This window comes from Gavia stellata, chromosome 25 (assembly GCF_030936135.1).
Source record: "Gavia stellata isolate bGavSte3 chromosome 25, bGavSte3.hap2, whole genome shotgun sequence".
In the NCBI taxonomy this organism is placed as follows: Eukaryota; Metazoa; Chordata; class Aves; order Gaviiformes; family Gaviidae; genus Gavia; species Gavia stellata.
In genome coordinates, this window is record NC_082618.1 from 739,144 (window position 1) to 760,198 (window position 21,055).

Genomic DNA, 21,055 nt, shown 5'->3' on the forward strand with positions numbered 1-21,055 from the left:
CCTTCAAGCATTCATGGGTCATGTCTTGAGATCTGCCACCTACAGCCATCTGGTCCTGTCCTGCTCCCAAGGCCCACGATGTGGGTAGGGCAGGCAGGCGAAATGCCATTTATGGTGCAGAAGTGTTCTGGTAATAAACAAGTTTCATTAAAACAGAAGAATGAGTTGGAAATCTGCATTGATTATTCAAATGTTTTCGATGAGATATTTTTCCATCTCAGGCAGCTGAAAACCTCCATGCAAGCAGATGCCAAATTATTTTGGACTCTCAGGGACCATTTTTTCATTAATCAAAAAAAGTTCTTCAATTTAGCTGAGTCAGTTTAAGATCAGTTTAGCCTAGATAATGTGTGTTACAGGGGCCAGGGAAGGGCTGAAACTTTTCTGCTACTGAAAGCGAAAAATAACCCCAAAGTCAGGGTGTTTGCTTCCTAGGGGTCTGTTTTTTCCTTAGAAATCTGACAAAAGCCCCCTCTCTGCCAGCTTTTTGCAGGCTGGATAGAGATGGGAGGCTATAGTCGTATCAGTGATGCCCTGAGATGTTGCAATACACTCCTAAAAAATGTTTCCATACCCACTCCCCTGCATTCCAGTCATTATGAAACAAGAAAGTAATTTATTCTAGCTCTTCCCCCTTCTAGAAAAAGAGGATGCTGCCTGTTTCAGATGAAGGACCATCTAACCTGGGAGGTTCTCTGAGGTGGAGAGACGGCCACGGGAGAGTGGCCAAAGTGGGCTGGAGCATCTCAGGGGGAATTAGGTTCATAGCACAGCAAAACGCTGGTGTAAGAGGGAAGTTTTCCCACCGTGGCTCCAGGTGGATTCAGGATTCATGACTCAGCCTGTGGTGTCCCCTTGCCCCCACTGCCAGCAGGCAGTGCTTGGAGTCAGCAGGACAGGCCGTCCGACACAGTCTGGCTGATGTTGCACCAATTTACATAGAGGGATATGATAGAACTTTTCTGCAAGCCCCCAAAAAATCCCAGGAGAAAGTGCTAAGTAAAGCAAATGCCCAAAATAAATTCGGTAATAGCAGAAACGGGGAAATTATCCATCTTGAATGAAAGGGGAACCCTGAAAAAAATGGTGAGACTGGCTGATGTAAGTTGCTATTTATAGCAGGTTTTAATGCTGAAGAGTCAGGATTCGCTCGGAAAAGGAAGTAATTAAAAATGATCAGAAACTGCCTCTAGGACAAGCTCTGCTTCCACCTGCAGCGGTCTCCATCCTGCCCGCTCAGAGCTCGGGCACCGCTGGCTTTCCATCAGCATCCGGAAATTTCGCCCCCGCCATTCTTGACATTTCTGGAGAAACGTTGGAATTTCTGACATGATGTCATGTCCCAGAACTGGCTCCAGTGGGAACCTGTGCCTGTGGGAGTGACTGGGAACCATCTGTCTCCACCGCACCGGGTGAAAGGGCCAGCATGGCCATCCTGGCCGGGCGGCGCGGGCGAACGCCGGCCACCGCCGGCTGCGTTGCACAAGAGACCCTGTCATGTTTCCCCGAAATTGTGTCATGCCAGGAAGATGTTCGTAGCTGATAAGAAAAATGTATCTCATTAAAGGTTCAATTTTCCTCCAGCAAGAGCATTTTCTGAAGAAAATACCCCAAGGAATACTATTGCTTTCTAAAGGCTGATGCCTCAAATTTTTCCTGGAGTTCCTTTTGAAACAAACCAAACCAAAGAGGATTAAGTGTACAGTATTTCAAAGCAAATTAAAGTGAAATAAAAAAGCCTCCTAGCTCGAACCCCCCCTTCATCCTTGGCATGAAAGGAAAAGAAAGAAACTGGGAAAACTTGAGCGTTAGCCATTTTTGAGCCTTAGGGAGGTGGCTGTGGGGCTGTGCTCCTGGCTTGCCCGGACAGCCGGCTCCAGGGGCTGGGGCACACCCGAACCACACCCCTCAGCATCCCTCAAACCTGCAAATGCCTGGGAGGACCAGACAAGGTGTCTCTGCTGGGGCTGCGTCCTCTGCCGTGGAGGACAGCCCACCCCGCTCAGATCTTTGGTGAGTCCTCCAGAAAGAGCAAGGAAGACCAGGCTGAAAATTGAGAGCTCTGCTGGGATGAAAAACAAAACCAGTTTATAAAGGAACCCACTGGGCCTTGTGTGCTCATCGTAATCAAGCAAAAAGAACAAGAAGCAAGCCATAAACGGCTTGTTTTCATTTTCATTAGTGCTCCTGGAGCCCAGCTCTCCAGTAGGTTTGGGTGGGCTAAATGCAGGTGGCCCGCAGAGCACAGGGTGCCCGGCTGCAACCCACGGGTGCTTCGGGGATGGCTGAGCATCACAACCTTCCCCTGCTCACGGAGCGGGCTGAGACCAGGGTTAACCTTTAAACTTATGTCAGGGCCATTGCTGCAGCTGGGGGACCTCCTTAGTGTATGGCCCTCGGACCTCCTGAAGACCCCATGTCTACCAGCGCCGGCTTGGCCCCTCTCTTTGCAGCGTGCTGACAGGGATGTGCCTGGTGTCCGTACCCTCCCAGCGCTGACAGGGGATGGGAAACCCCACAGGAGGTGTGAGCCCCCGCTCCCACAGCGAGGTGTGAGCTTTCCAGCTGCGGTGGTCATGCACGGAGGCTGACAGTGGAGCTCGGATGTTTACTAGCCTCACAATTTATTTTGGGCTCGTGCAAGGCTGCAAACCACTTCCCATGTGTGGGGGCTGTTTGTAGGTTAGGGTGCTCTGCAGTGTCTCTCTGAAGCGCAGGTCCCATCCTGCTCCCTGTGATGCTGAGGCTTTTACCACCCCAGATGGGCTTGTGCCCTTCAAAAGGGCCATTGTCCGGCCACCCCAGCCAGGACGGGCTCTGCCTGGTGCCCGCGTCCCCTGGGGCAGAGGGGAGGGCTCGGGAGCTCCAGCACCGCTCGCCAGCATGCCACGGCCCCGCAGCCTCCCCGTGCGGCCTCCCGCACCCCTCAGGGACTGTGCAGAGAGGTGCAGCCACAGGAGGGACTTGCTGGGGATGGTTTGCGAGTGGGAGTGGAGGGAAGCTGGACTTGGCCAAGCAGAGGGACAAGGCTGTGACCCCTGGGGCACCGCACCTCTGCCCCAGGCGAAACCACCAGCGTCTCCCAAACAGAGCACCCCACACCCCACAGCTCACATCCACTTGTGGGCTTATGGGCAAGAGGATCAAACGGCTAGCAGGAGTGACAGGGATGGGATAATATCCCTTCATGTGCTCCAGGGTCCTTCTGATGGTGCTAAGGGCCAGGGCTGTGGTGGTGCAGCCCCCACGGGTGAGCTGTACCCCCAGGGGAAGGCAGACAGGGCTTCCCCGTCAGCCTGGGCACAGCCCTCACCATTGCGCACGAGCAAAGTAGCCTGCGTCCCTCTGCTCTGGGTTTATGTGCTTTGTGACCTGTAGTTCTTGGTGAGGGCAGGATTTCAGGGGGGGCTTGAAGGAGTCCCGAAGCCTCTGGGCTAATCCTTGTCACCGTCTATCCCAGGGGATGAAGACTCAGTGTCCTTCCCTACTGTCTTCCTCTTTGAATAATTTTATCTTTCTTTTTCTACCCTGCCTGCACCCAAACGAATCTCATGCCCCAGTCTGGGTGAGGTTAACCGATAAAAAATGGCTCCTTTCCAGGAATAATAAAGGAAGCTTGAGAGAGGTCAGCTTATACACACTTCATCTGCAGGAACCGTGGCACCAGAGGGCTCTGGGATTTGACAGAGAAACGAAAACCAGTGTACAGAAACAGAAAACTGAAAACAGAAGCTGGCCTCGGAGGCCAGCGAGGGTGAATTGCTCTGGGAGCAGCCGGGCAGGAGCGTGCAGCTGGGGTTGCAGCCGGGGTTGCAGCCGGGGTTGCAGCCAGTGACTCGAAGCCGGAGTCCCGTGGCAGGGGGTCAGCAGAGCAGAGGAGCGGCTGGGGAGGGAGAGGTGCCCCCTTCCAGGAGGCTTCTCAGCGCTCTGCGGGAAACAGCATCACAGCTGACAAAGGGCGGTTTTGTAAGGGCTCATCGGTTCGTGCCGATGACACAACCAAGCTACTGCAGCTGCAGCAGCTCCTTGCAGACCCTCCTCCTCCAGCTCTGTCAAACTCATTAGCAGTAAATGACGGCTCCTTTCCGTCCACTGACCATCTCGGGGCTTCCAGACGGAGGACAGAGCTGCCGGATGCACATCACATCGCACCCCCATCACACATCCCCACCACCCCGGGTGCTCTGCACGGCGAGCGAGATGGCACCGTGCGGGCACTGGGGAGCAGAAGCTGTGAAGTTTCCGTGAGCAAAGCTGCCTCTGGCTGGTGTCAGCCACAACGCTGTCTTTCTGCAGCCACAACCTTTCCCACCCAGCAATGCAGCGCCGGCAGCCGGCATTTGTCATTTCCCTGTGCACACGCTAGCATGTGAGTTGCAAGCACAGAGGAACATAAAACTCCCACTGTTGGTTTCTGCATGATTTATTTCCATGGCAAAAAGCCATCATTTGGTTTTGCTCTGCAGCAATTCAGCCAAAAGCTGGAGCTGCTTCTTGTTCTGCCATGCACCTCTGCCCAGAGCTGCTCAGACTTACCCAGGGAATGCAGAGCTGGTCCTGCCAGAGCTTGCTATGGATCCAGCAAAATCCAACACCTTCCCTGATACCCACGTCAGGACTTACAGAGTCTTTGGCCCCGATAAGGGCACACCCTCAGCCACTCTGGCGATGCCCAGCTGCAGGGTGAGCCTGCAGCCTGCCACAGCCGACGGCACCAGTGTCCTGGATAAGACCATGCAGAGAAACAGGAGTGCAAAAGAGATCCCCCCTGGGGGGTTAAGTGTGCGGAGGAGCAGATCATCACCGACGTCAGGGGCCTTGAACCTTCTTTCTGTCTCTGCCAGAGACGAGCTGATTTGTGAAGGACGGTGTCTCCACTGCCCTCACTTGCAGCTCCAGGGCAGCCGAACAGGGGGTTTGTACTTCTGGGGATGAAAATCCAGGCCCTGGAGCCCACCCACAGGCCTGAGCAGCCTCTCTGCAGTGGAGGGGGGCTCTGACTCCAGCTGCACCCCCAGACTGTGGCAGGACGTCAGGAAGTCCCAGGTCACCCCTTGCCCTGCAGAGCTGCTGCTCTGCCCTGCTCCCCAGGCAGGAGCCGCCCCGAGCCACGGCACCGCGCTGCCACCGCACCAGCGCCGGCGACCTGCCGGGGCTTGAAAGTGTCTCCCATGCCAGGCAGGTTCTCCACCACTCGTTTCTCACCTTTCTGGCCAGAAAATCCATCTTGGACTCAAGGGAGCTTTTGGAGGGAGAAGTTCAGGCTGGCAAAACGTCTCCGGTGTGGCAAACTGCCTCTTCCAGCAAACACTCCCCAGTCCCCTGGGGGGCTGAGGTTGGGGGTGGCAAAAGACCCTCCTGCCTGCAAAGACCCTCCAAAGCAGGGTGAGATCCTATAATCTGACTGCTTTGTGGAAGCCTGTGGCTGTTAAGGTGACTGTGAGTAGTCTGCAAAGATGAGATGGCTGGCTTGGTGGGAGAGGGCAGAGCAGTGGACGTCGTTTATTTTGACTTTAGTAAGGCTCCCGTAACATCCTCACAGGCAAAGTGATGAAGCATAGATTAGATAAATGGCAGCGAGAGGGACTGAGAACTGGCTGAACGGCTGGGCTTGGAGGGTTGTGATCCATGGCACAAAGTCCAGCTAGAGGCAGGTTGCCAGCAGGGAACCCCAGGGATTGATACTGGGACCAGTACTGTTTAACATCTTAATGACCTGGATGGTGGGATGAAGCGCACCCTCAACAAGTTTGCAGGTGATGCAAGGCTGGGAGGAGTGGCTGACACACCAGAGGGACATGCTGCCATCCAGAGGGACCTCATCAGGCTGGAGAAACGGGCTGACAAAAACCTCAAGTTCAACAAGGAGAAATGCAAAGTCCTGTCCCTGGGGAGGAACACCTCCAGGCACCAGTATATGCTGGTGCCGACCAGCTGGAAAGCGGTTTGGTATAAAAGGTCCCAGGGCTCCTGGTGGACACAAAACTGGAGATGAGCGGCAATGTGCCCTTGCCACAAAGAAGGCCAACAGGCTCCCAGGCTGCATGAGGAGAAGCATTGCCGGAAGGTCAAGGGAGGTGACCCTTCCCCTCTGCTCAGCCCTGGTGAGGCCAATCATGGAGTGCTGGGTCCAGTTCTGGGCTCCCCAGTATGAGAGGCATGCGGACATACTGCAGTAAGTCCAGCAAAGGGCCGCAAAGATGATTAAGGGACAGGACCATCTCTCCTAGGAGGAGAGGCTGAGGGAGCTGGGACTGCTCATCCTGGAGAAGAGATGGCTCAGGGGGATCTTATCAATGTGTGTGTGGGCAGAAAAGTAGATGGAGCCTGACTCTTCTCGGTGGTGGCCAGTGACAGGACAAGAGGCAACGGGAAATTCTATTTGAACAGCAGATAAAACTTATTACTGAACACTGAAACAGGTTGCCCAGAGAGGTTGTGGAGTCTCCATCCCTGGAGATATTCAAAGCCCATCTGGACATGGTCCTGGGCAGCCTTCCCAGCTGACCCTGCTTTGAGCAGGGGCTGGACTGGACAATCTCCACGGGTGCCTCCAGCCTCAGCTCCTTGCTGGTCCATGTCAAGCCAAGCACTGCGGGGCTGGTGGGGGCAGAGCGCTTTGGGTAGCACAGAGCCCACAGCCCAGCCACCTCGCAGCTCCACGTGCTGCAGTCTAGCAATCTTTGATAAACACCCGACACATAACAGCACGAGCGTGCTTTGGAGCCTGCCTGGTTTTTTTTTTTCCAGAGTTGCATAATCTTAGGCAAACATTGTGTTTTTTGCTATACAGACACACAGGGAAAATCCCTCCTGTAGTTCAGATAAATAGTTCTCCTCTTTGTGGCCGCGGCACTTGGCACATTTCAGTTTCCTTTTGATTTGATGAAATCGAAAATGAATGCTGAGTCAGAGCTCAACATACTTGGCTCCAATGTGAACTATAGCCCATTCTTCCTGACTTTTTTTTTTTTTCTCATTCCCTTTGGCTATTTCACTTTCATGACATCCTCTGTTATCATTCTGGAATTTCCACTCGGGCTTCTCCTCCAGGACTCCCTATTAAAAGGGAGCTGAATCCAGCTGCTGCAGTCTGAGCCGTGTCTGCCAGAGCTTCTGGTCCTGCTCCGATTGCCCTCACCCGACGGGAAGATGAAGGTCTTTGCAGCCATTTTTGCTCTTCTCCTCATTGCAGCGTCTTGCTCCCAAACTTTCTCTGGCCCAGGTGAGTCCTGCTTTTTCATTTGTGAAGGAAGAACAGATCTGAGCCTTCGTTACCATTTCTTCATTGAGCTCCCCTGGCAGATAACTGGGAATTTTTCCGCATTTGTACCACTTTCCACTCTGCACTGAGATCAGCTACATGGAGGAACCCCAGAATTAGAAAATCATTCATCCATCCATCCATCCATCCATCCATCAGCCATCCATCCATCCATCCATCCTGGGCTCAGAGTACTTATTCCTGGTTATAGTTTAGGGACTTCAGTCTCTGCCTTGGGGCTGGGGGAGGTGGGGAAACAAAGCTCTAAGCAATGACTGGGAGGGAATCTCCCCCAGTACCTGACAATACTGTTCCTGGCATTGGACCAGATGATCCCCAATGTCCATTTCAACCTTAATTATTCTCTAATTCCTCACTCCCTGGCTGCTCCCAATGCACAGCCCAGCACATGCTCACGTTTCCACTCCTTGTCTCTTCCAGTTGGACCTGACTTCCCAATCTGCTGCTTATCTTACACACACCACAAGCTCCCGCAGAAGCTCATCCTGCGTTATTACAGGACCAGCACCAGTTGCACACTGCCAGCCATCGTGTAAGTACCAGCGCTGACTCCTGGGTGCAGACAAGCTGGGGCAGTGCGGGGACGGCTGCCGTGGGGTGTGTGTTTGTGAGTGACCAGCTCTGCAGGGTGGCTGTGGGCACGGGGGTCTGTAGGAACACAGCAGGGTGAGGGGAACCCCAAGGGGAAAGGGCTTTCACAGGGACTGCCAGGGATGCTCCTGGCCCAAGGATGTTCCTGCAGGAGTTGAGGAGGCAGTGTGGGAAAAGGGATGGGAGTGGGGGAAATCACAGTCAGCCACTGGTTTCAGCATAGGACACAGGGGAGAACCTCTTGCAATGCCACAAAGCTGGGATCCAGGCTCTCCCGGGATGCAAGTCTGGGCAGAGATCTAATATGTCTCATCCCTGTTCCACAGGTTCATCACAAAGAAAGGCCGCCAGGTCTGCGCCAATCCCAGTGACACCTGGGTTCAAAGTCACCTGCAAAACTTGAAGCAGAACTGAGCAAAGCAAGATGGCAAGCGTAGCTGCTGTCATGCACGAGTCGCATTATCCTGAGCTCCTGCAATGGAGCAGGACACCGGGGCAACAGGAGCTGCATGAGCCCGTGCCATCTGCAGGCGGCTCCAAGGGACTGCTGGAAGGACACCACGAGACACCTTATTTTGGGGTGCCGCTACTTGCCCTCGGCTTGCAAGGACCAGTCTGCAACCTCATCCCTCTGCCCTGAGACCTCCGCCTGTGGCCTGGGAAGGCCCATGGGACTGCACCTCTAGTGTTCTTATATTATTTTAAATTATTTAAGAAATTATCATATGGGATAGGCAGTACATTCTTCTGTGGATAATGTGATTTATGGGAGGATGTCAGGGAGGGTATTTATGGGAAGGTGGCTCAGAGTCTCAGCGTTGGATGATGGTGGCTCTGAAATCACATATGAAATCATGATTCTGGACAATAAAGAATTTGGACAAAACCTCTGCTTTTTTCCCTTTATGTGCCTCCGCGTGGTTTTTACCAGCACAGACGCAGAGCCTTACCCTGAGCCTATCTGCACACTCTATATGGCATGTGATGATGGGAAATGGTTTGAGAAAAAACCATAAAGTTTCCATACTGCAGACACATGAATATTCTCTGACACCTCATTCCCCCGCAACATACACCCCCTGCCTCCCACATTAGACATGTTTATACGCACATATGGGCCTTTTACATACATCAATATGCTCTACACACAACCGAGGCACATCCCATATACTTGCTTGCCACTCCCAGCCCCACACGCTGCAGCTCAAACTGGTCCCTGGGTGTGCTGTGTGTGCAATGGGGTGGTGACGGGACACGTTGCCGTAAGGGGTAAAATCCTGCCAGAGGCTTTGCGGGGAGGAGCAGGGAGAGCGGCTCACGGTCGCATGGGAGGAAGTAGAGGGCATGGAGCTGCCGCGGTGCTGGGGCTGCCCTGGGAGCTGGCAGGTACCCGGGGCTCATAAGCTGCTCGTCTGCCCTCGTGACGAGGGTGCTGGGGCACAGAGCAGGGCCAATTCCCTGCCCGTACCCACCCCTGCTAGTCATTTCTGCCAGCTAAGCAGCAGTGTTTCCCAGCACAGAGCCCACGGGCACCCACATGCACACTGTCAGCGGCCCCGCGGTGTCTGTCCTTACACGTATCTGTTTCTCCAAGACATCACCGTACCTCTGCCTGCCAGCCCCGGTGTGCAGCTGGGTCCTGCCGAGCCCAGCAGTGCTGCCTGGAGAGGGGCAGGGGCCCCAGCTTTCTTTCTGACCACCCCAATGGTGGTTGTTCCTCACTTTCCTACCTGTAAAACAAAGAGAAGGGTTCAGATATGTTGTAGGGGTAAGAGAGCCACCAGCAAACCTGCTGCAGTCATTTCCAGGGCGTGGCTTTGCATGGGAACATGAATGGGAGGGAGCAGGTCCCAAGGGTGAAAATACAGTGCTGGCCACAGCTTGCCCTTTGCAATCCTGCTCAGCACTCATCTGCTTCTGCACACTGAGAAGAAATGCCCCCAACAGCACAGTCACCCAGAGCTGCCTGGCCTTGCACCCATCCTGTTCCAGTTGGTATTTCTTCTTCCTAATGCAAAAAAAACCCCTTTTCTTATTTTTTCATTTTTTCCTGCAGCTATAGACCAGACTTGGCAACCCTGAGGCTGGGAAAGCACCTCCACATTGTCTTGTGATTTCCAGGCTGGAAAACTGGCTGCAGGCAGGAGGGCCCGTGGGGCACCCAAGGAGCAACATCTCCGCGAAAGGCAGACCCAGCCCAGGCACCATGTTGTGTCCCAGGAGATGGTGCTGGTGATGGGGGACCACAGGGAGGGCTCCTCTCCAGCTCCATGGGGATGGCTCCTGACCACTCTGCTGGGAGGATGATTTGGGAAAGGCACAGGCTCTCGCTCACCCCCGGCAGGGTCCCCATGGTCCCCTGGCACAGCAGGGTCCTAGCAGAGAGGGTCAGGTCCAAGCAGGGACAAGGTGTGGTGGATGGACAGGAGCTGCTACCTGCGGGTGAGCAGGCAAGGAGCCCAGGAAGGGGGTGCTGGGGGTCTCCTCTACCCCTGGGGGCATCCCGACGCCCCCATGCCTGCTGCACACCCAGACGCCTTTTCTGCTGAGCAGCCAAGCTTGGTGCTGTAGAGGAACTGCAGGAGCCCCAAACAGTCCCTGATCTGGGGCTCCACACGCTGCGAGGGGATGGAGGATGGATGTCGTGGTGAAAGGGAAGGCTGGGGGGGGTCTGAGGTTTGCCCCAGGCCTGGGGTGCAGGGGACATGCCGGAGAGGCAGGAGGACTCGGCACTGCAGCCGGCTCTTCTCTGGACAATCCCTGGCCAGAAGCCCAGGTGCATGTGGGAATTTCCCTCTCCAGCCTTTCTGGTTTTGGTTTCTTTCCTGAAGCTCCAGGAGCAGCAGCCAAGCCAGCCTGCTCCAGGAGCCCTGCTCCCCACTATTCCAGACCCATCGCCCTTGGCACCAGCCGGGCACCGCGAGGGCAGGTCCCTCTGCGTGGGGACCGTGGCAGCCCAGCCGGGGCTCTCGTGCCTGCTTGCACTGCCTGGCTGTCCATGCTGGCCCATGGAGGTGGGGCTGGTGTGGGGCAGCACCATGGTGGGGGTCTGTAAGACCAAAGGAGAAATCGTAGCCCCAGGGGTCAAACGCACAGGGAGCAGCCCCCCCGCAGCCCCTCGCCTGCTGCCAGCGCTCGGCAGGGGAGGGCAGCCAGGAGGGGACACTGGGACAAACTGGGAGAGCTGCTGTGGGGAGAGATACTGCTGAATCCGGGGGATGTATCAGCTGCTCTTGATGGTCCTGCCTTGAGGCTTGGAGCAGCACCAGCCCTTTCTTGCCGGCTGCACAGAGATCTGCAAGAGGTGGCTCGGCTGTAGATCAGTCCCTGGCCATGACACCCTTCTCCACGTCAACTCTGACAGCCCAACACTCCCTTTCCTGGGGGTTTCTCTGCTCTGCAAGCAGTTCAGGGACATCTGTGCTGCAAAATGGGGTGCGAGTTGGGATGGTTTCCACCATGAGACTGCATGTGGGACACGGGGCGCAAACAAGTGTGGAACCAGGTGTCCAGTCTCAAGACACAACTCAGGACTCAGCAGGGCCAAGTGGTTCACCAGCCAGATCTGAGCCAAAGGAATGAGAGTCCAGTGGCGAGGCAAGGGCTCCCCGGTTCCCTGCTGTGAGGTGACCATTGCTCAGCCACCAGGTTTCTCATGTGCTTAGAGGTGGACAAAAGCCAAGGCCAGATGTGCCCGTGGGGCCTGGCGGGTTGACTCTGCTGCACCCCGTGAACCACAGGCTTTTCCTTCACTACCTGCTGTGGCAGAAGGCACCCAGAAGGTCAGAAGACCCTCACGGTGCCATGGGCAAAGCACCTGATAGCCCGGTTCTCTCTGGTCTTTTTGAGAGCATGAACCCTGTGACTGTCCCATTTCTCCCAGAGAAGCTGGGAGAAGCCCTGGGGAGGGAGGTGAGCCATGCAGACCTTCAGACCCAACGGCTGTGTTGTGTCCCTGCTGGCCCCTGTTCCTAAGCTGATTCTGTAGCTCCCTCCTCCATCAGCCCTTGCGGGGCAGTTCTCACCTCCTCTCACTCTTGGACGTTCTTCTCAACACGAGGAGTGCAGTTGTGGTTATTTCTAGCCGACATTGCTGAAGCACCTGCTATATTAAAGGATTTACACCCTGACATGGCCTCTCCCTGCAGCTCTCTGATAGCTGATGGTTTGAGCTTGGCCTCACAGCTCAGCCTCTTTGAGTTCTGTCTTTCTAACCTACGCTGGCCATGTTCTGGCAGCTCCACATCACTCAGGAAGCCTTTCTCCTAAACCCACCCATTTATACATCCCGTCACTGGTGCTTCCCTGTGGAAAGTGGGGACTGGATGGATCAGTGCTAAGCACAAACATGGTCTGTGTGTCTGCTTAGCTCCTGATGGGAACATGGTGAGGGGTCTGGAGCACAAGTCTGATGAGGAGTGGCTGAGGGAGCTGGGGTTGTTCAGTCTGGAGAAGAGGAGGTGAGGGGAGACCTCATCGCTCCCTACAACTACCTGAAAGGGGGTTGTGGGGAGGTGGGTGCTGGTCTCTTCTCCCAAGTGACAAGTGATAGGACAAGAGGAAATGGCCTCAAGTTGCACCAGGGGAGGTTCAGGCTGGATATTAGGAAAAATGTCTTTACTGAGAGAGTGGTGAAGCACTGGCAGAGGCTGCCCAGGGAGGTGGTGGAGTCACCATCCCTGGAGGGGTTCAAGGAACATGTGGACGTGGCACTGCGGGACATGGTTTAGTGGGCATGGTGGTGTTGGGTTGGTGGTTGTACTTGATGATCTTACAGGTCTTTTCCAACCTTAGTGATTCTGTGATTCTGTAAGAAGGTCTCTCTGGTTGAACCTTATTGCTCTCTTTGTTGCTGCCCTCTGCTCACAATCCCGCTCTGCTCCAGGTGAACCCACTTCTGTCTTTGGGTTGGTTTTTCCTCTCCTGGAGGAAGAAGAGCTCTTGATGGTGACTGTAATGCCTGAGGAACAGGCATGACCTACTCTGACTCCTTGGGCTGGAGCATGGCCTGCTGGGAATGCTTAGTCTCTGCTGGTCGTACGCATCCACATTGTGTGTCCCCCGGTCACATGGATTCAGTCCTGCACCCCAAATGTCTTCCAGCCATCCCTGACACAGCTGTCTGCTGCTTCCCATGTGCTCGGCAGAAGCTTTCCAGGAAACACGTGAAGGACTATTTCTACACCACCAGCAGGTGCTAGCAGCCAGCTGTGGTGTGGGTATGGGCTCTTACCCCTGCAGGAAGCCTATGGCTCGGCCCCACAAATCCTTCTCCCTCTTGGGACCAAGGGTGGGACTTGTTGGGCTGTTATCTGGGATTGGCCATTACTCAGCCCTGGCAAGGAGAGAGGCTTTCCAGTTGCAAGGAGATGGCTGAGAAGGACCGGCCCACGCTGATGCTGGTGTGAGCCCAGTGGAGGGAGGATGAGAGGTTGTTCCTGTTATCCCGTGGGGTGCAGCCGCCCCGGCACGGCTGAGAAAATGCTCCCAGGCGAGGTGTTTGGTGTGCAGCAGAGAAATTCCCAGAAGGTGCCTGCCCCAGGAGACATCAACCACACGCTCTGCAGTGGCCACTTAAGCCTGCGGTCTGTGGTCCTTCTCCCTGCTTGTGGGAGCCAGCAGCAAGTGGAGGCAGAGCCAGGAGTCTGGCCCAGGGCCCTTCTCTGCTTTCTCAGCACTTCCCCTTGGCTGGCTGCCTCCACACCAGACAACGGTCACAAAAAGGACATTCCCCAAACCTGGTGTGACTCAGTGCAGCTCTGCGGTGGTGCACCCCTTCCCCACCACAAAGGTTTCCTGATCCTCCCCACTTCCCAGCTTCATTACCAGGAAGAAACACCAGGTCTGCGCTGACCCTGACACAGTCTGGGTGAAGGCTTTTGTCAAGTTTTTGGGGACACACCGAGATGGCCACCCCCACCTGGTCCCCCAGTGCTCCAGCTCTGGCCCCTGAGAGCCCAGGGCCAGTCCCAGCTTCTTCTGCTCTTCTTGCAAAGACATGATTTTGGTGTCGTGGACTGCTTGCCTCTCGCTCGTCACAGTCCTGTGGGCAGGGAAGTGGGACCTGTGGCCCCAATGGGGAGTGCCGACCCCATCAGCCCACCTCACCCAGCCTGACTCTGTAAAGGCAAGCTCGTGCCTCAGTTTCCCTATCTGTAAGTGAGGGATAGCAATGTTTAAAAGCTTTCTGTGAAGTGCTCAAGGAGCCACTGTACGAAAGCAAACCAAAATGAACACTGATTATTCTCATATTTAGGAAAACCTGGCTGATTTTATATCCCTGCCCTGCTGGGCTGCGTCCCAGGGTCCTGTATGGGATCACCTGGCTAAACCTGTTTCGGAGCACAAAGGCGAGATGCAGGGAGTTGTGATGCGACTCAGCTTTGTCTCACCTTGACAAATCCTTATCTATGCAGAGACGACCTGGGGGGAGCTGCGGAAACGGCTCAGCCCGGGGTTGTCTGAACACTGCCGAAACCCGAATGGAGCCTGAATGATCCCTTAACAAACAAAATGCCCTGAGCACCATTCCACCACTCTTCAGTAGCTTTGTGTGCTAGACATCACTAAATTACCATATAGACTAAGGAGCCGAGCCATCAAGGCACCAGAGATAAACATTCCTGTATAAGCCTGCCCCCACCCATCAAATCAGGGAATAAAAACCGTAAGGTTTGGACAGAAAAATGGGGAGAGTCGCTTTTCCAAGGATACAGCTGGCCTGTAGGAGATTCTTTCCCCCTTGTCCAGGACACTGTACAAGGTAACTTCCCAGGGATTGAGAGGCCTTACCTGAGAGAGAGGGTAAGTGATTAAGAAACATACGTATGGTATTTGGCATGCTTTAAGATCGCGATTAGTGTACTCTTTTTGGTAAGGTATTAATATCTAGCGCGCTTGTGAATTGTGTATTTAATTGCAATAGTGCATTCCTCCATTGTATCCATAAAAGAACCTGCAACAGTGGCGTATTGGACCTGTGAGTGAAGTTCAAATAAATTGTTAATTTGAACCTGACAGTGAAGTCTTTCTCTCCGTCACAGGTCCCCCTTGCCTCCTGCCACAGCGGGCTGTGCCAGAGTTGCTTTGCAGGGATGCAAAACAGACCCTTGTACCTCTCCCCTCCCGCTGAACTACCTGCCCAGCCTGCAGAGCATTTGGGCTCCTTTGAGAGCTACTCTGGGGCACCCCTCTTCTACCTTGGGGGAGGGGTCCTGCACTTGGGTCACAACAACCCCAGGCAACGCTACAGACTGGGGGACGAGTGGCTGGAAAGCTGCCCCACAGAAAAGGACCTGGGGGTGTTGGTTGACAACCGGCTGAATATGAGCCAGCAGTGTGCCCAGGTGGCCAAGAAGGCCAACGGCATCCTGGCCTGTATCAGAAATGGTGTGGCCAGTGGGAGTAGGGAGGGGATCGTGCCCCTGTACTCGGCGCTGGTGAGGCCGCACCTCGAATCCTGTGTTCAGTTTTGGGCCCCTCACGACAAGAAGGACATTGAGGTGCTGGAGCGTGTCCAGAGAAGGGCGACGGAGCTGGTGAGGGCTCTGGAGCACAAGTCTGATGAGGAGCGGCTGAGGGAGCTGGGGTTGTTTAGCCTGGAGAAGAGGAGGCTGAGGGGAGACCTCATCGCTCTCTACAGCGACCTGAAAGGGGGTTGTGGGGAGGTGGGTGTTGGTCTCTTCTCCCAAGTGACAAGGGATAGGACAAGAGGCAATGGCCTCAAGTTGCGCCAGGGGAGGTTCAGGCTGGATATTAGGAAAAATGTCTTTACTGAGAGCGTGGTGAAGCACTGGCAGAGGCTGCCCAGGGAGGTGGTGGAGTCACCATCCCTGGAGGGGTTCAAGGAACGTGTGGACGTGGCACTGCGGGACATGGTTTAGTGGGCATGGTGGTGTTGGGTTGATGGTTGGACTTGATGATCTTACAGGTCTTTTCCAACCTTAGTGATTCTGTGACTCTGTGAAGGGGCATTTCAGGTGGGCTGTTCATTAGCAATTTTCACCCTTATTCTGTAGACATGGTTTCACGCTGTCGTTAAGGAATGAAGCTGCTCATAATGCCTGTCTCCATCACTGAACTTGGACATTGATGGACTTCCTCCCTGATACACAGGCTTCCCCTTCCCACCCATCCCCAGCAGAGTGGTCCTTTTGGGACCCCCAAACCCTGCTCTGCACAGCCCATCCCCCTGGATGAGCAGGGAAAGGTGTGGGTACCCAGCCATGAGCCTGTTGTGAGCTCCAGTTTGGGATGGAGCTGGGCACTGGCTCCCTGTGGAGCACGTTGTCCCCACCTCCTCCTGCCAGGTCTTTGTTCACTCTGCAAGGCTGCTGTCAGGGTGGGCTGTGGGCAGCCCCCCTGGGCCCCAGCCCCTGTGCCTGTAAATCCCACGGACCCAACAGGGCTCTTCCCATCCCAGACCTAAGCACTGGGATCCCTTCCTTTGCATCATCCCTCTTCCTCCTCTGCCCCTGTCCTCTGCTCCCAGCCTCCCAGCTCCCTGCCTCTTTTCTCTCTGCATCTCCTTGATGGCCCGCTGCCCTCTGCACCCTGGGGTGCCATGCACCCACCCGTCAGCACCCACCTCCACTCCCCTATACCTTTCCTCCCCATCCCCAGGGACAGCCACCCTCTTCTGCCTGGGGCTGTGCCACCTTGTGCCCCATCACCAAGGATTTGAGACCCCTTCCATCCCTGGGACCCTTGGGACCCCCTCCATCCCTCAGCACCTGCACAGCAGGCAGGCAGGTGCCCTGCCAGGATGCAGGGACAAGATCTGTTCAGGTTGTGGCACCAGCTCTTGGTACACGGACATCTCGGGTCTCCCTCCGCTGCCTGCTCTCGCTGGGAGGATGCTCTGTCAGCTCAGCCTGGCAGGGCAGGGTCTGCCAGGGCTGCAAAATTCCCTTGATGACCCTGGCCTCGTGTCTGGGACAGCCCCCTCCTCTCCGGGGACCCTTTTCCTGGGCACTGAGAGCCTCCCCTGTGCCCTTGGGCGCTGCAATGTTTCTGCACCCATTCCCTGCACTCATGCAGCCAGCCACTGCTGGGAATACAGTCCCAGGCTGCGGAGAGCCCCAGGAGCAGTGGGTGAGAGCTGTGGCCTTGGATCCTGCCAGAAATAGAGACTTTGAGGCAGTTAATAAGGAACTGCAATAGGAAATGCTGGTTAATAACCAGGGAGACCTGTGGAGAGGTGGTGATCACAGAATCACAGAATCACAGAATGACGGGGGTTGGAAGGGACCTCTGGAGATCACCTAGTCCAACCCCCCCGCCAGAGCAGGGTCACCTAGAGCAGGTTGCACAGGAATATGTCTTGAATATCTCTGGAGAAGGAGACCCCACAACCTCTCTGGGCAGCTTGTTCCAGTGCTCTGCCACCCTCAAAGTAAAGAAGCTCCTCCTCATGTTTAGATGGAACTTCTACGACCAAGTTTGTGCTCAGTACCTCTCGTCCTGTCACTGGGCACCGCTGAAAAAAGACTGGCCCCATCCTCCTGGCACCCACCCCTTCAGTATTTATAAGCATTGATAAGATCCCTCCTCAGTCTTCTCATCTCCAGAGTAAAAAGACCCAAGTCCCTCAGCCTGTCCTCATAAGAAAGATGTTCCAGTCCCCTAATCCTCTTCGTAGCCCTTTGCTGTACCCTTCCCAGCAGTTCCCTGTCCTTCTTGAACCGGGGAGCCCAGAACTGGACACAGCACTCCAGACGCGGCCTCACCAGGACAGAGTAGAGGGGGAGGATAACCTCCCTCACCCTGCTAGCCACACTCTTCTGGATGCACCCCAGGATGCCATTGGCCTTCTTGGCCCCAAGGGCACACTGCTGGCTCATGGTCACCCTGTTGTCCCCCAGGACTCCCAGGTCCCTTTCCACAGAGCTGCTCTCCAGCACGTCAGCCCCTCACCTGTACTGATGCGTGGGGTTATTACTCCCCAGGTGCAGTACCCTACATTCACCTTTGTTGAATTTCACAAGGTTCCTCTCTGCCCAACTCTCCAGCCTGTCCAGGTCACGCTGAATGGCAACGCAGCCTTCCCGTGTGTCCGCCACTCCTCCCAGTTTTGTGTCATCAGCAAACTTGCTGAGGGCACACTCCATCCCTTCACCCAGGTCATTGATGAACATATTGAACAGGACTGGACCCAGTACTGACCCCTGGGGAACACCTTGATGAGCAAGGGGAGAACAGGAGACAACCTGAACGTCTGCAGACCACTGTGGCTCCAATGGGTTTGGGGGTGTTTTGCAGACACCATATCTCACACTTGCCCCTCATTATGGGAGATCATTTGTTGCTAGCAATGTGGGGGGGGCTGAGAAATTACTCCCGGGGTGATGAGTAGCTCATTTTGTGGTGGAAAACATCCTGGGAGGTGAAGATTTGACATGCACAAGCCGCCAGGTCAAGGACACTCTTGGTCAAGGGCAATACAAAAGCTTCTGAGCTTTTGCTTCAGACAGCTCTGATGGAGACAGCCCAGAGATCAAAGGTCCCCGTCCCCGCCGCAGAGCTTCAGTGGCAGGGAGATCAGACCCGGCAGTTTCATTCTCTACCCGCAAAGATATCAGATAGTTTTAAATGCAAACCTGATAACGTGCTTTTGTTGGTTTTACTTGGTGCAAAAGATCTCTTGTGCTTTTTTAAACCAAATCCAGGATTTCTTCCCAAAGCAGCTGAAGAACAGCAGATAATTGGTGCCTGTCTTTTGCAGTAAAACACTGAGAGCGTACCCAGAGCTGAGCACAGCTCAGGCTGCATCCCCAGAGGAGCCTGTGCTGGGGACGTGGTCCCAGCTGGCCAGCCCCTGAGCCACCCTCCTTCGAGCTCACTGCGGAGATGCTGCTGCACCCCCACCCTGTGATTTCCAGACATCCCTTTGCCAAACCCGCGACGGCAAGTCCAGTGGGTCCAGCTGCAGTGGCTCCTGGCCTTGGCTACTGATTTGATGGGGGGAAAGGGCTGGGAGAGAGGTCTGGCTCTGCAGCAGCACAGAGGCTGGGAGGGAACAGCCCTGGGAGGTGCTGGAGTTGTCATGGGGCTGCTGCTGCGATGCTGGGAGCAGGGAGGTGATGCAGAAGGGAAGGTTTTTAGGGCTAAGGAGGCTGAGGCATTTTCAGCTGGGAAGTTGGGGTTCTTCCCCTGCCTCTCCCAAAAGGGTTGTAGTGGGGTCCTATTGGCCCCGTTTTTCCAGGGAGTAGGGGAACAACCTCTTCCAGAGCTGACACAGAGAAAAAAAATTTTTATTCTTTGGTACCAGCAAGAGACAGCATTTTGAGAACAAGGCTGAACTACGTGGTTCCACAACAAGCATCCTGTAAGTAACCAGTGTACCACTTCATCCGCTAAGGAGACAGATCTTACTCACAGCATCTACTGTACCATGGCAAAATTCAGCCAGCTGAGTTGGAAGTCAGCCTGGGTTTACATGACAGCGCTCACACCTAATCTTGACAGACCAATTCCCACAGATAGCTCTGGGGATAAAATCCCCCTCCCATTCTAGCAGCAGAGGCACAAGGAGGGGACAGTTTAGCCACATGTCACACAGCAGGCTACGCCAAGACAGGTCTGCAAGGCCAGGAGGTCCCCAGCATCAGAGCTGCCCGTAAGGGTGGCTAAATTATCATGGATAAATAACATCTTTGCAAGACAAAAGGAACTTCAGGGGTCCCAAGGTGGCTCAGCAGGTCCTGGTGCTCAGCAGCAGGATTTCTAGGTCTGTGCCAAGACTCTGCTGGATGGTCTTGCAGGACTTCTCCAGGGCAGAGACCTCTCAGCTCCCAGCGCTCACTGCAGCTCCAGGGTGTTCACATATTCCTTCACCCACCTGGCATCAGGGTTAGCACAGACCTCCCGGTGCTTCCTGGTGATGAACCTGTCAAGTCAAACAGGGAGATGTTACAGCCCCAGAGGGGGAAAGGGACATGAGGGCTTTGGGTCACCTCCTGAGCACATGCTGACCTGCCCTGTGATAAAGGCTAGATCCCAAGGGGATCATCTCCCTTCCAGGCTCCCATCCCACAAACCCCCAAGCATCAGGGGCTGCAGAGCCTGCTAAAATCCAGAGGGCAGGGAGAGATCAAGGTCCCCTGGGAGAACCCCCCCATGCTCAAGTGTTCCTGGCCATGTTCAGGTGAGCCTGGATGCAGCACGTGGGCAGCTGGCATATCAAGTGTAAGTCTTCCAGGTGGCACATCATGTGCATGGGGCTGATGACCACTGGGAGGTCCTGCTGGCTACACAGGGACCTCCTTCCACACCTTATTCCCAGCACCAGGATGGTCCAAGGAGACCAAGGAGAGTACTTATTTCTCAGCTGAGGAGGATGGGTGCTCACATGCTGCACGTGGGACCTGTGGTGGCTGCCCCCTTCCCTTACTCCAGGTATGGTTCCTCACACCACCATGCTTTTGGCCCCGTTGGACGCGAAGCAAAGAGCCCAAAGGCTGGCAGAGCCTTTCCTCAGAGCCCAGAGCAGGAACCGGTACTTACACAACTGCTGGCTGTGAGCACTTGCTGCTGGTGTAGAAATAATCCTTCACATGTCTCTGGGGCAGCTTTCGTGAGGTGTAGCTGAAGCAGCACACAGTTGTGTCAGGCCCAACTGGAAGAGATCGGGAAAGCCAGCATGAGTCTATCACTCACTGAACTGCACATTCCCCAGCCGACAGCGTGGGCAACCAACCCCTTAATCAGCTGTGAAGTCCTCTTCTCCTCCTGTTTCCCCATAAATTCAGCAAGAAATTGCTGTGAACACTAAAAGCTTAATTAAAGTCATTGCTAGGATTGCTTGGTAAATGTTTTGCACTCACTTCCAATGATAAAAGTCTCTTCAGTCACTCTGGGACCACTCCTAAAGCTCAGCAGCAAAATTAGGGGAGATGAAGCCTGAAAACTTTGATGCTTGTCAGTAAAATTCATCCCTAAGATAAAAGGATGCTAGAAAGGAAGACCAGTCCCAAGAAAGCAGGAGAAGCTATTCACACAGGTTTTCAACCTTTGCAGCTAACTTTTTCCAGTTCTGCTTCAAAATGACTGCCAGGCAGAGCAAAAGTCCACCCCAAGAGAGCAGAGAGTGATGCTGTACTCACCTGGAGCAGGAGAAGCCTTAGAAAAGAGGGCAGCAACGAGGATGATGGAGAGGCACACTGCAGAGACATTCATTAT

The 21,055-nt window shown here is 54.8% G+C and overlaps 2 protein-coding genes across 2 annotated transcripts; one reads left to right on the forward strand and one right to left on the reverse strand.

Annotated features, from left to right (window-relative positions):
* The first annotated feature begins 7,152 nt into the window (after positions 1-7,152).
* On the forward strand, positions 7,153-8,290 carry LOC104258534 (C-C motif chemokine 4). The gene is made up of 3 exons (XM_009813668.2): positions 7,153-7,225; positions 7,706-7,817; positions 8,203-8,290. Exons 1-3 carry the CDS (start codon positions 7,153-7,155, stop codon positions 8,288-8,290), a joined length of 273 nt encoding a protein of 90 aa, XP_009811970.2.
* An 11,385-nt stretch (positions 8,291-19,675) lies between these two features.
* LOC104252481 (C-C motif chemokine 5) lies at positions 19,676-21,055 on the reverse strand. Its single transcript, XM_009807258.2, has 3 exons — positions 20,980-21,055; positions 20,381-20,492; positions 19,676-19,763 (listed from the first exon to the last, which is right to left on the reverse strand). The coding sequence occupies exons 1-3, from the start codon at positions 21,050-21,052 to the stop codon at positions 19,676-19,678; spliced, it is 273 nt and encodes a 90-aa protein (XP_009805560.1). The 5' UTR covers positions 21,053-21,055.

Coding starts and splice junctions, on each gene's coding strand:
- LOC104258534 (XM_009813668.2), top strand. CDS start 7,153: ATGAAGGTCTTTGCAGCCATTTTTGCTCTTCTCCTCATTGCAGCGTCT. Junction 7,226..7,705: donor CCAAACTTTCTCTGGCCCAG/GTGAGTCCTGCT, acceptor TGTCTCTTCCAG/TTGGACCTGACTTCCCAATC. Junction 7,818..8,202: donor TGCACACTGCCAGCCATCGT/GTAAGTACCAGC, acceptor CCTGTTCCACAG/GTTCATCACAAAGAAAGGCC.
- LOC104252481 (XM_009807258.2), bottom strand. CDS start 21,052: ATGAATGTCTCTGCAGTGTGCCTCTCCATCATCCTCGTTGCTGCCCTC. Junction 20,493..20,979: donor TAAGGCTTCTCCTGCTCCAG/GTGAGTACAGCA, acceptor GATCTCTTCCAG/TTGGGCCTGACACAACTGTG. Junction 19,764..20,380: donor TGCTCACAGCCAGCAGTTGT/GTAAGTACCGGT, acceptor TTGACTTGACAG/GTTCATCACCAGGAAGCACC.